The 16,248-nt window shown below is 41.6% G+C and overlaps 1 protein-coding gene across 3 annotated transcripts in view; it reads left to right on the top strand.

Annotated features, from left to right (window-relative positions):
• Positions 1-16,248, top strand: part of CPQ (carboxypeptidase Q) — a 438,744-nt gene that overhangs the window by 172,339 nt on the left and 250,157 nt on the right. For all 3 annotated transcript variants that reach the window (XM_067017081.1, XM_067017082.1, XM_059043627.2), the window contains exon 4: positions 526-733. In XM_067017081.1, coding sequence (XP_066873182.1) covers positions 526-733 — 208 coding nt within the window. The remainder of the gene's footprint in view (positions 1-525; positions 734-16,248) is intronic.

Consider the following 16,248-nt stretch of genomic DNA (forward strand, 5'->3'; position numbering starts at 1 on the left):
ACCCGCTTCATGCCCAAATCATAATAGTTTTCTTTTTCTTGTGGCAGTGAAATCACAGACCTGGGTTTATCTGGCACTTTTCTTCCTGGGAATCCAAACATTTCCCCAGATGTTGTTCTATGGTTCTCGTACACAGTGTTCTACCACTATGCAGAGGGCCACATATGCAGACCTCTGTGTCTGGGTGGGAAGAGAGTCGCTCTCGAGCCAGTCAGTGCCCAGAGAGCTGGTTGCACCTGGGCCAGTTTTCTTCCAGACGTGTGGGCCTTCTGGTCTGCAGCCTAGACTTCATGTAATGAAGTAATAAGCTTCATGTGATGTTTTCAATGAAATTATTATTAAATTGAAGTTTCTAAGTTATTGTTATCAAAAAGAAAAACTACATTCACATCAAAAGCAAGTAAACCAATATTGCCCACGCTTTCCCTTCTTCACATGCAAACAAAGATCAGTGAAAGTCTTTTAAAAAGTACTTTTGGTCCATTTCCACTTTCAAGGTAACCTGGTGGCTTCTTTTCTCAAAAGCCCTCACACAGGTATTCAGGAATATCAGGATGGTGTACCAAAGATCCCAACAGCTTGTATTACGGTGGAAGATGCAGAGATGATGTCAAGGATGGCTTCTCGTGGGAGCAGAATTGTCATTCAGCTGAAGATGGGGGCAAAGAACTACCCAGATGCTGATTCCTTCAACACTGTAGCAGAGATCATTGGTAGCAAGTACCCGGAGCAGGTGAGTGAAGGCAAGCGATGGGCTGTCTGGGAATAAGGAGCTGTGGTCAAGTTTTGGTTTTTAGAGGCAGTTTAGGAAAGAGAATGAGTCTGCAGAGATGGTCTTCATAGACTCCTTAAAGGCAGACACTTTTTTTTTTTCCTTCAAAACTTTACTACTTTGAGGCTTCCCTGGTGGCGCCGTGGTTGGGGGTCCGCCTGCCGATGCAGGGGGCGCGGGTTCGTGCCCCGGTCCGGGAGAATCCCGCGTGCCGCGGAGCGGCTGGGCCCGTGAGCCGTGGCCGCTGAGCCTGCGCGTCCGGAGCCTGTGCTCCGCAACGGGAGAGGCCACAACAGTGAGAGGCCCGCGTACCGCAAAAAAAAAAAAAAAAGTTTACTATTTTGACCGAAGAAGGGCAGGACTAACTGAAGGGCAGAATATGATCCACTGTGTGGAAATTCAACTCCGAATAGTTGAGGGCAGTATTTGTCCATATTTGTTGTATTTCTTCCATTTGGAGCCACTTGGCATTTGAGATCATACCAATAGTTGATAGCATGCTTATCGTGTGACTTATCTTCCTTCATCCTTTCAAAGCTCTGTGAAGTAAGTCTATTTTCTTCATTTTGCAGGTGAGGAAATTAATCTGAAGGAAACTCACTTGCCTAAGGTCCATACAGCTAGTAAATGGCTGAGAAAGGACTCAAACCCAGGACCTTGTGAATATTAATCCAAGCTATAGACCACAGTTTATGTGAAATCTTTAGAGGGTTTTTTTTTTTTTTTTTGAAACTTCAAATAGTTTCAGATGTGTATTCAAACTGTATACTAGCCGAAGCTTAAATGACTTCAGCAAGTTACTTATTCTCTAAGTCTTAGAGAATTTATCTACAAAGACGGGCATGGTGTTATGTAAGGAACAGGATTACTATGAGGGCTAGACTAGATAAGGCATATCTGATAGCCTCCTACTATAGTGTTTGTTGCATCACATGTACTCAGTGAATGTCATGTTAGTTTACTTCCTATGACATCAAGTGTACAAAAGATGGTTTTCATAAGGTTTCTGATACAAACCTTCTTTATTAGTAGTTATTGAAATTCTGAAAATAGCACTTAAAAATGTAGCTGTTTGGGCAGTTCAGACTTGTATTTTGTTTAAGAACATCAGTGAGACGGAGGAACAGGCAGATAGTAATGGAGAAACAGTCCTTCAGCACGTGTCCTCACTCAGGGCCTCTCTCACACTGAAAGGGTTGCGCTGCAGTAAAGATGCGTTTTACGTTTTGGGACCCTTATCTCCCTTCCTAAATGGACCTGCTCCCTGGACCTGGGCATGCATCAACCCTGGGGTTACGGCCGCAGGGATAACGGAAAAGCAAGATCTCAGTAGGACCATGGAGAGTCAGACAGTGTAGAGAAACTGTAGTTTTAAGTGTTGAGAAAACAAATAAGCCCAGCCCCTTGTCGCTTTAGGAAAATGAGACCAACAGAAGAGCCAAGAGTCCACGTTTCAGGTACTGAGTAGTCAGAACCCTTAGAGCGTAATCCCTAGTCCAGGGTGGGAGGAGGTTAGGATTATATATTATCAGTTGTCTGGATGAGCAGGCTGATTCTGGCCTAAGGGTGGGTGGCAAGGTGAGAGTGAGTTATTGGAACCTTAATCTGAAACGGCCAGTGGGTGTCGGGGTCTGAGGTCAAAGCATTAAAACACAGGTGTTGGGCTTCCCTGGTGGTGCAGTGGTTGAGGGTCCGCCTGCTGATGCAGGGGACGCGGGTTCGTGCCCCGGTCCCGGTCCGGGAAGATCCCACGTGCCGCCGAGCGGCTGGACCCGTGAGCCATGGCCGCTGAGCCTGCGCGTCCGGAGCCTGTGCTCCGCAACGGGAGAGGCCACAACAGTGAGAGGCCCGCGTACCGCAAAAAAAAAAAAAAAATTTTTTTTTAAATAAATAAATAAAACAGAGGTGTTCTCGGGCTGCAGCAGCTGGAGGGTTGAGGTAGTGCTGGCTCAGAGCTTCCCGGGAACCGCCGGCATCTTCCAGCTCAGCGTGCCCGGGCCTCCTACTCAGCCCTGCGTGACTGTTTTTCCAATCAGTTTTACTGAGGTATAATTTACATAAAATAAACTTACCAAATTGAAGTGTACAATTCGGTGAGCGTTGAAAAATGTAATCCAGTAATGTAAGCACAGTCATGGCAGAGAATATTTTCATCGCCCCAAATGCTCCCTTGTGCAGTCCATCTCCTCCTCTACTCCCCTGTGCCCTGGGCACCACTGATCTGCTTTCTGGAACTATAGCTTTTTCTTCTCGAGAGTTTCATGTAGGGGGAGTCATGTAAGTGGGGTCTTCCAGGCTGGCTTCTTTCACTCAGCATAATGCTTTCGAGGTTCATCCGTGTTATTGTATCTGCTGTCCCTGCCTTTATACTGCTGGGTAATATTTCACAGCATCACCTCAACCGTCCAGCTGCTGCAGCCGGAGACACATTTCACAGTGTGTTTATCCATTCACCGCTGATGATGGACATTTGGGTTGTTTCTAGTTTTTGACTGTTATGAATAAAGTGTCTGTGAACATTCTTGTATAAGTCTTGTATAGGTCTTCCTATGGCCTTATGTTTTCATTCCTCCTTGGGTAGGTGCCTAGGGGTGGAATTGTGGGGCTGGCCTGAATCTTAAGCACCCTAATCTCTGTCAAGATGCTTCAACCTCTGTGTTCTATGGGGGTAACGCCTTCCGGGAGAGTGGTGGACAATTTCAGAGCTGTCCCAGGAAGCAGGATTAAACTTTTACCTCTGTCGTAACGTTGCACAGCATTCCAAGAGTTAGTGATAAATACCTTGTTGCCTACACATAAAAGATAGAAGATTAACAAAAGGTCTCCCACAAAGAAGTCACAGCATCACTTGCCCAGAAGGAATGTGGGTGAGTGCAGTGAAGTGAAGTCCATGCGGCTGTGTTTAGGGGGGAATCTGCCTTACAGCCTGCCTGGAACCACAGGGCATGTCTAGACCATGAAGGGAAGTGGAAAGCATGTGTTCTCCCCTCCAGGTGTGAGGTGAGTTAATGAACCTTAGTAAGCACCGTCCATCCCTGATAAAGTCTCCTCTGGGAACCCTCCCCTCATCCCACCATTTTATGCCATTGTTATGCTGTTATCTCCCACCAGAACTTGCAGGTGCCCTGAGCATTCTGTTTACTTTCTTTTTTTTTTTTTTCCCTAATGCCTATTCCAGAACTTGGCATGCAGTAGCTTCTCAATGCATATTTTAATTCCGTAAAATGAAGAGCAGAATAAAGGAGGAAAACAAGGAGAAGATTTTCTTAATCTCTATTCTCTTTAAATCCAGAAGTTTTCCTGCCCATTTGGAACATTGGTTGTCCATAGGCACATTGGACATCACCCATGAACGCAGCTCTGTATGGCTAAACTCGAGTCATCAACTCCCTCACGCCTAACACCTCACCTTGGTTTCTTGTCTCTGTTAAAGGAACCATATTTACCTGTCAGCACAGTTCAGAAAGTTCAAGTTGTTTTTCATTCTCTCCTCTTTGTTACTGTCCTACCGTCAGGAACCATATCCTATTCAGTCTACTTTCAGCCTATTTTTAAAAATAAATCTGTTCCTGTCTTGACTTTACTGTCATTACTATTCTAATTCAGGCCCTTGCTCTTTCCCTCCTGACTTTCTTTTCTTCTGTTCTCTTTCTGCTTCTGCATTTTTGCAATGCAGTTCAGTTATCTTTTAAAACACCGATCTCAAAATGGTGTTTCCATGCTGTCAGGTCCCCTCTCCTGTTCCCTATAAGTTAAAGGTTATGATCTAGGTAAATGCTGAGGTAAGTGACCAGAGGTGAAGAAGATGGAAGAAAAGAGACCATGAAGGGGGGCGTTTGGGGGGTTAAATAGGAGGCAGTTATGGTTAAATAATATAGTACTATTTATAAATGAGCAGAAAATTAGAATGAAGAAAGAGGGAAAGGAAGTGTATGGTGGAGATTCAGTACCAACTAAGACCCATTCTTTCATTGGCTAGTGAGGGAATTCAGCTCTCCTAAACACTGACAAACTTTTCTAAAATCATTCAACTTTATTTTAAACTATAAGTATGCTGAATGACATAAATGTTGGTCTTGATAGTTTTGGTTGACTAACTTATCCCTGACACGTCCTTGCTACCTTGCTCCTTTTTATACTAAAGAATAGTGCTAACTAATGCTGAGCAAACTAGATGCAGTGGAAATTATTTCTAAAAATGAAGAGGAACCCAGCAATCCCACTACTGGGCATATATGCAGAGAAAACCGTAATTCAAAAGGATGCATGCACCCCGATGTTCATTGCAGCACTGTTTACAATCGCCAGGACATGGAAGCTCCTAAATGTCCATCAACAGAGGAGTGGATAAAGAAAATGTGGTACATATATACAGTGGAATATTAGCCATAAAAAGCAACGATATAGTGACATTTGCAGAGATGTGGATGGGCCGAGAGACTGTCATACAGAGTGAAGTAAGTCAGAAAGAGAAAAACAAATATCGTATAATATCACTTATATGTGGACTCTAGAAAAATGGTAGAGATGAACTTATTTGCAAAGCAGAAATAGAGTCACAGATGTAGAGAACAAACTTATGGTTACCAAGGGGGAAAAGGGGGATGGGATGAATTGGGAGATTGGTACCGACATATACACACTACTATATATAAAATAGATTACTAATGAGAACAGACTGTATAGCACAGGGAACTCTACTCGGTGCTCTGTGGTAACCCAAATGGGAAGGAAATCTAAAAAAGAGTGCATATGTGTATACGTATGACTGATTCACTGTGCTGTACAGCAAGAAACTAACACAACATTGTAAAGCAACTGTACTCCAATAAAAATTAATAAAAAGATTTTTTTAGATAAAAAAATAAAAATGAAGAAGATATGTTGAAATCACCACTATTCTCCCTGCAGCCGAGCATCCTGGGTGACTTGAAAGTGAGCTAACACTCAGGCAGTGGCTGATACTCTTCGGTGGCGACGCCCAGCACGACCCCTTACATGCACAGCACCTTGATGAAAGGGAAGCAATTAACACATAAAGAATCCTTCTGATTTGGCCTGAGATCCATGGACTACATGTGGTGAATTTCAGCTCTGGAAAAGTGAATATGTGATTAACGAAGCATTAACATATTTCAGAACCCTACTGCATAATCCAGACATAAGCCTTGACTGAATTAACCACAGGCTTTAAAAAAATGCCAATCATACAAATACTTTATTGGGTTTCAGTATGTGAAAAGGCAGAATAAGGGTATTATAGACATAAATCCTACCCTCTTCCTAAAACCCCACAAGCTGGCTCCTCCAGGCACGGAATTCTCTCCACCTCTTCTGAAACTGCTCCTCTGTGATTTGGGCATGTTGTGCAGGATTCAGCAGACCTTGAACACTTAGAGGGGGTGCGTTTCACTGGGGGAGAGCAGGCCTCTGGAAGACCTGACATTAGGCTTTGCAACTCCTTTCTCTCAGACAGCTTTTTCTCTGAGAAATCATTGTATCTGTGAGGCCCGTCCATGGTTGAGAACGAGTCCGAGAGGGTGGAAATGAGAGTTCTTTAACTTCTGAGCTGATTCTCCCTGGCACTAAAATTGCCATGTTATTCTACTACCATTTATTAAAGAGCTAATTTTTTTTTTTTTTTCCGGTATGTAGGACTCTCACTGTTGTGGCCTCTCCCGTTGCGGAGCACAGGCTCTGGACGCGCAGGCTCAGCGGCCATGGCTCACGGGCCCAGCCACTCCGTGGCATGTGGGATTCTCCGGGACCGGGGCATGAACCCACGTCCCCCGCATCGGCAGGCGGACTCACAACCACTGCGCCACCAGGGAAGCCCCAAAGAGCTAATTTGCATTGGAAAATTTATAGGAAACTTGTTGCCATCCATGAATAGGTTTTATTTTTTATTAAATCAACAGAGGGTATCCAACCTCTTAGAATAGTCTTAGGCAGAGACAGACAGGTAAGGATCTTAGCAATTTAGTACCAATTCCCTGACTTTCAGATGAGGAAACTGAATCTGAGTGACCTGACCGAGGAGACACAACAAATGCCTGATAGGACACATCTGGAATGTGACTGCAGATTTCCTGACTCCCATTTCTTTCTACCTCAAAGATAACTCCATTATTGCCTGGGCACACTTTCGCTGGATGGATAGCATTTAAATCTGTGGGATTTTGTTGATTCAGGATTCAAGTCATGCTAACCCTACTAAGTCATTACTTGTATCTTCCTCTTGTGCTTTTTCCTCTGTTATCGCTTTCCTAGGCACGAAGAACTCTCCGATATACTGTCCCTTGTCGTCTCACAGCTTCGTTAGAGCGCCCACGAGGGTTGTTACCTGGGAAACCCACCAGGGCTTGGTCCATTCCTCCCACTCATCCTCTCTCCATCAAGTCTAATTTGGGTCTCATTCCTCTTTAGCTCCTTGTCCCTTTGGAAGAGGGTCTGATGGATGCAGCACTTCTTCGGTGTTAGTGACACTTTATGATGCCCTCTTCCCCTGTGTCCCTGTGCATACACCTTCACCCCCACCAATCAGGTAACCAGGTGTTTTCTGTTTTAGCAAAGGACCACAGACAAAGCCAAAATAGATCTACTACCAATCACATCATTTAAAAAAAACACTTCTTATTTGGAAATAATTTTCAGCTCCCACGAAGTTGCAAAAATAGTGCAGAAAGCTTGGGTGTATCCTTTGACCAGCTTCCCCAGTGATGACATCTTACAGAACTATGGCACATTAACCCAGTGAGGAAACTCTCCGAAGGCACTCCCAAGAGTGAGCTGCTTTCTTGGAAAGCAGGGGCTTGCCTGTGGGTATCCTCCGTGTAGCCCCCAGTGTAGCTGCGGCCCCATCCTGACGTTACCCTAGATAGTCCTTTCCCAGGCTTAGCTTCCAGGGTCTCTCACTCAAACAAACAAGCGAACACAGGAGGGCTGTGCTCACATTGACCTGACGAGAGGGGAAATTACCTGGGACCAGGGGTACAGGGCCCCTGTGGGAGAGAGTCTCACTGAGAACAGAGTCTCTCATGCTGGCCCATCGCCCTTGCTCCTCAGTGATTTCCTAGGCCTTATCCTGAGGTCTTGCTTAGTAAATGCAATATTTTAAAAATGTTAATCTATTCAAGAATTCTTCTGAGGGAATTGTATGGAAAAGAAGAGTGTTTTGAATTTTTTTTTTTTTTTTTTGGTTGATAGTATCCAAACCCATTTTCCTAAACCCTTGATGAGGGGAATTGTGTTTTTTTTTTTCAATCTAAGCCTTTTTCCAACAGCAGTTATTTTCAGGGATTCAAAGAACAATTTCAGTTTCATATGCCAGTATTATTTCAAATATAATGCAGCACTGTGCAGGCTAGTGGGAAACATTGCAATGAAAGCTCTAGCCTGTTCACTAGAGAGTTTGCTTTTTCTTTTGTTTAGTGTGGGGCAGGGTTTCTCTACATCATCACTATTGATATTTGGGGCCAGATAATTCTTTGTTGTGGGAGGTTATCATGTACACTGTAGAATATTTAGCAGTAATCCCCCTCCTCTCCCCTATTCCCCACAGCCGTAACCATCAAAGATGTCTCCGGGCATTGCCAAACGTCCCTCGAGGGACAGAGGTCACTGCACATTGAGAATCACTGGTGTGGAGTGATGGAAAGGACCCACTGGGTGGGTGTTGACAGGCCTTGGTTCCGGTTTTATTTCTGCCACAAATAAGCTGAGTGACCTTGGGCCGCTTAATCCTTCAACTATAGAATGGGGGACTTTGTCTGGAAAAGCTCAAAGGTCATTTCCATCCTGAAAATTCCATTATTAAAAAAAAAAATACTTGGAGATTATCATGAGACTGATGGTGCACACTGTATACTCTTAGATGGGAGTCCTTTCAGTCTTTCACAGAGTAGGGGTGTTGGTAGGTGTTCTTTTCTTTCTTTCCTTTTTCTTAAAAAAAATATTCTCTGTTCAAATACAGTTAGGAACTCTTCGATTGAAAAAAGTTAAACAAACGCCATTTTTTGAGGCACTTCTTAGCCTTTAATGTGCTAATGTGCGCTGGAAATCTTTTAAGAGGTCGTTTTGCAATATTCCCCAAACTTTCTGAGAAACAAGAGAAAAGAGGCAGAAGATCCACTGGATAGTTTATATTTTGGTGTTTTTTATTTTCTTTTTTCCCCCCAACTATTCATTCATTCATTCAACACACATTTATGGAGTATGGGGTGTGTGTCAAGCACTAGGGTTATAGCAATAGCATTGGGTGGGCAGCGCAGCACTGTGGTTAGAAACAGCCTGTAGAATTCAAATCCTGCCTCTTATCTTATGTTGATAGGTTATTTTGCCTCTCTGCCCCTCAATAAATATTAGCCTTCTTTGGAGAGGGGAGAGCTCATGCAAAAGTAAGGAATTGAGACATAGGAGGGGCGCGCATCAGGAGGTACTGACCGCAGAGGCCTGGCATGCCACTTGAAGGGCCGGCTTTATCCTTTGTCCTTTGTCCTTTGACAGCAGGGAATCACTGAAAGTTTGGGTTAGCAGTGGATTTTTCGTTTTGGTTCACTCTACTCACTATATATATTCACAGGGCAAAACTGAAGTTCAGCCAGGAGATTAGCTGGACTTGGACTGAGACAGCTGAAATAGTGTAGGAAAAGATGAGAAGGATTCAGGAAATATTTCGGAAATAAAACTGGCAAGAGTTGTTAAAGTTTGGATAGAAGGAGAAAAAGAAGAAAAAGTGCTGTTTGGGTGATTTGGAGAATGTATTCATTACTTCTACAGGAATTGACTGAGCTCCTACCATATGCTGGTATATTAATTTGCCCTCCCAGCACTTGGGGTTTCATGGTAGAGACAGGCAGTTAGACAAGTAACTGCGGTAACAGGTGGTAAGTGCCACAATATGGTAGCAAAGTGGTGTGATGGGGATAACCATCCTGGTCAAGGAGGCCAAGGAAGGCTTTCTGGAGAGATCCAACTTATTCCCACAGCACGAGTAGTTACCCATGAAGAGTTAACCTGCTAAAAGTTACAGGGATGGAGTTGGGATGGGGAATATTCCAAGCAGAAGGAGTAATGCATATGAAAGCCCGAAGAGTAATGTTATGCTTCTTTTAAGGAATGTGATGTGACCTCCTATAATTTCCCAGTCCATTTGATAATGAACTCTGTATTCATGGAACTGAGCTGTAAAATAACCTAAAGAAAAAGTCATGGCCTAGTTCGTGTATATGTGTTCTCAAAAATACATTATTGAAAAGCTCAGCAATCCCTTCGGAAACTGCCTTCACACTGATGCTGTCAAGAGCCCCGTTGAAGGAATAAACAAAACCTGATTGACCTGGTGGACAAACTCATTCCATACATAATTGAATAGTTAGAGGCTGTGCAGCAAATGCGGCTTTCCTTTCATCTGAATATGTAGTCTGATGATTTGTAAAACCTTCTTAATGGGTACAGCAACTTATTCTGCCTGGGTGGGAGCCTTTTTACTCACTTAAGCAGATGTTTAAACTTTCATAAGCAAAGTAATTATTAAATCTTTCATGAACATATTGGTTCACATCTTAACATTGAGTTGGAAAGTTTTGGGGGCTGGCGTTAGAGTTTTAAACTGGCAAATTTCGTTTTCTTTTTCTTTCTTATTATAAACTTTTTATGGTTTAGAACCAGCCAACCTAAATCATGGTAGGAAAAATACATGTGTGGCAAGCATGAGACATTTCATTGTTTATTTTTCAAATTTCTGAAATGTGCTCATAGCTGTGCATGCCTCTGGGCTCATAAAGACAGCAAATGGAAATAGCTCAAGCCAGACAGGCTGTTTTAGATAGCCACCCAGGTAGGTAAGGCAAGCCTTAAAGAGTACTCTTTCCTGGACTCAGTGTCATCTTAGTGTGCAAAATGGGACTTGCAAGCAGGAGGATGCCATCGTTCATGGGTTTGAACACGTTTCCCATATTAATGATGGAGCCATTTCATAATAATCATAATCATATGATGAATAATAATACACTTAATGGAGTACTTACTATGTGACAGGCAGTATTCTGGATGCTTCTCATGTATTATCTCCTTTGATCTTCATTATGACCTTGTCAAATAATCAGTGCTGTTATCCCCATGTTACAGATGAAGAAACAGGCTTAAAGAGTTCACAGAATTCACAAAGCTTCTGAGTGTCAGAGCTTAACTCAAGACTGTCCCTTCCCAGAGTGTATACTCTTTCTTAATTCATAATCCTGTACCTCTTAGTAACTTTCTATTCTAGTTTGTGAAGTACTGCTATTTAAAAAGTTCCCTCTGTTTTACCCAAAATGAAAAGAAACCCAGGACAACTGTCAGCATCATAGTGAACAACAACAAATGCTTATTGATTAGCTACTATGTGCAAAACTCTGTGTTATAAGCTTGGAGATATTCCGAGGCAGAGAGGAGAGGAGAGGCGATAAAGGGGCCCTTGCATGGTGGCTGATAAGTAAACTAGGTGGTAAATTCAGGAAGCCAGACTCTACTAACACAGGGCTTGCAGTACTGACTGCATCCTGGCTGGTTCAGTACTTAATGTGGTCATACAGTACCTTGCAGTTTGCAGTGGACTCTCAGCTGTATTATTCCACCTCATCCTAACAACAGGGCTGATGATTACGATTCCCACTTTCAAGACAAGGGAGCTGAGATTCAGAGTAAATAACTTGACTAAAGTCAGACACACATCTAATAAGTGGAAGATAAAATTCAAAGTTTGAATACTCTTTAACTTCCTATAGTCACTGCCCAGATCTCTAGTTTATTTAGGGTAAAATAAATGCTTTAAGGATGTCCTAAAAAACAACCTAAAAATGAAAGTGTTCAAATAAATAATTATAATGCCATAAGATCAATCTTGGTGGATTTAAAATATGCCTGCAAATTCTTTAATCTCCCTCTAAAAGATTGAGCTGGGCTCTCTTCCCCTATGTGTAGGCTGTACTTAGTGATTTACTTCTAATGAATAGAATGTGGCGGAAATAATGATGTGTGATATTTGAGATAAGAACATAAAAGCAATGTGGCTTTCTTATTGTTCTTTCTCTTGGATCACTCACTCTGGGAGAAGCCAGCTGCCATGTTGTAAGGATACTCAAGCAGCCCCGGGGAGAGGTCCACTTGGTGAAGAACTGAGGCTTTCTGCTATCAACCAGCAAATTAGCCAGCACATAGATCCAACAGCTCTAGTCAAGCCATCAGCTGAATGCAACCCTGGCCAACATCTTGATCACAATGTTATGAGGCTCCGAGCCAGAGCCACCGAGCTAAGCCACTCTCAAATTCTTGACCCACAAAAACTGTGTGATATAATAAATATGTATTGCTTTAAGTCACTAGGTTTTGGGGTTAGCTAATATAGCAATCAAGGAGTATAAGGTACACAGAGAGGAATAACTGAGTCTGAGCTGTCAGGAAAGCTGGCTACTGAAAGATGAGAGAGATGTGTAGGAATTTAATAGGTGGACCAAGAATTCATTGGGAGGTGTTCTAGGCAAAGAGAAAATGTGTGTAAAAAAGTACAGAAGTGTGACACTGCAAGGCACATTTTAGAAACTGTAAGTAAAGGACAAAACAAATCTCACAACTCAAAAATCATAGCATTTGGGGTATGAGAATCTCTTTAAGAACTTACTATATTACATGATAATGTAGTAACTAATGTTCCTAAGAGTGAGTTGAGTCTACAGGAAAGTTCCATATGTACTATTTAAGAAGATAGGAAAGCAATTAAAACACTGAAGTATTTATGTCAAAAATTAAAACAAAAAAGTACTGTATAATCCTTAGTGAAAGGGGGAGTTCAGGCTATCCAAAATAGGTACCTCCCTATGTAGTAACTTCACTAGAGTATCTGGATCTGTGTTTTGAAAACTTTAAGCTTAAATGTAGGGCCAAGAAATAGCTAATGAAGAACACCTAGATTTTCCCCAGGCTTTTGCTCCTCCAGTTCTGCTACAACAATCAGGTAGAAATTAACATTTTATAACCACTTACGTGTTTTGCTTGGCATCATGCTAACCAACTGAAATTTTATAAAAGGGAATAACTCAAATCAACTTGTTATTCTATGCTATATCTCATTCACTGACTATTTATTGAGTGCTATGCATGTGTTACCCACTGTGACAGTCTCATAAACCAAACCTTTATATTTGTGTTGCAGAAATCTCTTTGAATCCCAGCTCCAGCTCTACTGTTTTCTAGAGTTAGTAGCAGCCCCTGGTAGAAGGACTCCATTTATTGTTTAAGTTGGACTTTAATATAAAATTAATACCTACTTATTTACTGTATGGTAACACATATATATGGAATCTAAAAAAAAAAAAAAAAAGTGGTCCTGAAGAACCTAGGGGCAGGACAGGAATGAAGACTCAGACGTAGAGAATGGACTTGAGGACACGGGGATGGGGACGGGGAAGCTGGGACGAAGTGAGAGAGTGGCATGGACTAATACATACACTGCCAAATGTCAAATAGATAGCTAGTGGGAAGCAGCCACATAGCACAGGGAGATCAGCTCGGTGCTGTGTGACCACCTAGAGGGGTGGGATAGGGAGGGTGGGAGGGAGACGCAAGAGGGAGGAGATATGGGGATATATGTATATGTATAGTTGATTCACTTTGTTATAAAGCAGAAACTAACACACCACCGTAAAGCAATTAGACTCCAATAAAGGTGTTTAAAAAAAATTTAATACCTACTTATTTGAAAAAATAGAGAAAAATGAAAAAAATTTGACTCAGAAACAGACTAGCTCAGAAAATTGCTATCAACATCTTGCTGCATGTCCTTCCCTGTATTTTCTTCTATGAATATTTTATACAGTTATATCTTATAGATGGTGTCAGATCAAACTTTTGTTTAACATCAGGCAAAATATCCCTTGAAATAGAAATTCTAGTATCTTTTAAGTTATTTAAGTTATTCTAACAAATGGGTATTTTATAATTTACTTAACCTCTTATTAGATGTTTGGTTATACATGAATCTTTCAGGAAAAATGATGTTATAGCTAAATAAGTATGCAGCTAAGGAATTTTGAAGTTGTCTTTTGAACTGTTTATGGGCTTTGCTACCATGGGGTAATTTTAAATAATAATCAATGGGAAGCTTAGGAAAGGATTAACGTGGCTTCTCTCTCTGCCTGAAGAGCTGCCTTTGGAAAGTTCTAAGATGACTGTGTGGCCATGTGTGGAAAGTGCCATCATAGTTATATGATTGGAGGGAGAACCTTATTATTCTATGCACATTCTTGACTCTTAATTTAAGGTTAAACTAACGTAATTTAATGTCATGTGAATTTTTAGCAGCAATTATGGCCAGTTAATGCATGTTCTTCCTTAGTCGTGCCTCATCTCTTTGCAAAATTAGAATATTTCATTCCAAATTTATTCTGACCAGGTTAGTAAGTAGCACTTTCTCCTGTTTTTCCTCAGTGTTTATATCAGAAGACTTTTGAGTTTATACTATAAACCACCATTTGTGTATTTTCATAATAAGCCTCTAAGAAGTGGGCCTGGATATGAGAGCACAAGACACAATGCAAAATGGGGTGCTGGATCCAGTCTTTTTTCTTTTTTTTTAATCCTTCAGGGGATATTGTGTGGACAATAGAGATGCCATCTTAATATCTCTGTTCTGATCTTTCTCCTCTCCATCTGTCCGGTATACCGCCACCCAACCGATATTCCTCAAGTATGCCTTTATGCTTATTCCTTAGGTATGTCTCTGTCTACCATCTATTTTAAAAAGTCAATGGCTCCCTACTTCCTATAAGATAATAGACAATATCCCTTAAATCTGTCACTTAAAGCCTTGCATCTACAAGCTATTATACTCGTCATACCTTTTCCCACGGGTAATCTGTGTTCTGGAAGCCCAGAAGATTCTGTGTCCCATGTGCTTTTCGTCACTTCCCTGTCTCTTTGCCTTCCCCATACTGATCCCCTTTTCTGCATCCACCCGTTGAAATCTTATCTACTCTTTCTAATTCACTATTTAGTTGAATGATTCAGTAACATTAATTTATTTAATAAATATTTACTGAGTACCAGTTGCATGACAAATACTGTTCAAGGGGCAGCTCAAATGCCACCTCCCCAGAAAAGTCTTTCCAGTTAGGATAGTTAATCTCAGCCCTATGCAATGTTTCTCTCTTCAGAACTTCCATTGATCTTTTTTATGCTTCTCTTTTGTCACAAATCTATACCTCATTGATGTGTATATAGTAAGCACTCAAAAATTCTTTTTGAATTAAAGAAAAAAATGAGTGGATAGATGGATGAAAGAAAAGTTTTGCCTTCTCTACTAGGAGAAGCTAATGACTAAAATAAAATGGTTAAACTGGGATGGAAATTTAAGATTGTTACGGGTTTCAAGTCTATGAAACACCCCGATATGGTTTCCATATTGGATCATCCCAACAGAAAAGGGAATGTATGGAATCCCCATCTTATGATTTCCAGATCAATGCTTTTTTTCCCATCATGCTACCACATTCTACATTATTTAGATATTGTTGTCAAAGGCAGTCTTACACTTTGTCTTGCTTTTCATTATAAGACATAGTGTTTTAAGAACATCACTAAATAGGAAGATTCTACTTTCAGAGGGCCAATCACCTATTTTAGCATTGAAAAAGGCAAATATATTAACCTGAGTGGTGAGAAAAACATAGAAGATTAAGTAATTTGGAAAAAACCATTTATTCTGAACAATGAGTAAGAGCTAGGTACCTTGATTAGTTCCTAATAGAAGTGAGCCATCAAAACAATCATCATAACCATCAGCTTGTGTTCACCATGTGTCAGGGGTTTTCCTGTCTGGTTTCTCCTCTCTTCCTAAAGAAATCTATGAATCAGGTACTTTTTCTCCCCTCATGTTATGGATGGGGACTGGGAATTTTAAAGAGATTAGGCAACTTGTCCATGCCCACTGGATTAGTAAATGTGAGGGGTGGGCAGATTAAACCTTAGCTCTATGACTGATGAATAAGACTCTGGGCTTGAATGTTTTTTGCAGGAAACTATTGAAATCACAGAAAGGGGAAATCTCAAGCAACTGTGTTTTTCCTAGTGGTTGGAGGTTCCACTTTAATCTGTACACCACACTGAAGCAGAGTAGGTAGAGGAGCTAAGAATGAGTAGGGGGCCTCTAGTTAAGGAATTAGAAGTTGAGAAAGATGTGTCCGCCCAGGATTCCTTCTTTTGGGAATGGTCCTTCTCCCAACATTTCTGCTTCCGGTGGACTGCCAGCTCCCACTACTAAGAACTGCAAACCTGAGCAGAGACACACAGGGACAGAGGAGGTTGGGGCTGAGTCATCCATCATGTTGCCCTGCACACTTGAGGATCTCTGGGCCTCAGGTTTTCCGTCTGCCAAATGGGGTCCGTATGCCTCACTGAGTTGTTTGAGGGTTCAGTGAGATATTGTCCTTGAAAGCTTTAAC

Source organism: Kogia breviceps, chromosome 17, assembly GCF_026419965.1.
Source record: "Kogia breviceps isolate mKogBre1 chromosome 17, mKogBre1 haplotype 1, whole genome shotgun sequence".
Lineage (NCBI taxonomy): Eukaryota > Metazoa > Chordata > Mammalia > Artiodactyla > Physeteridae > Kogia > Kogia breviceps.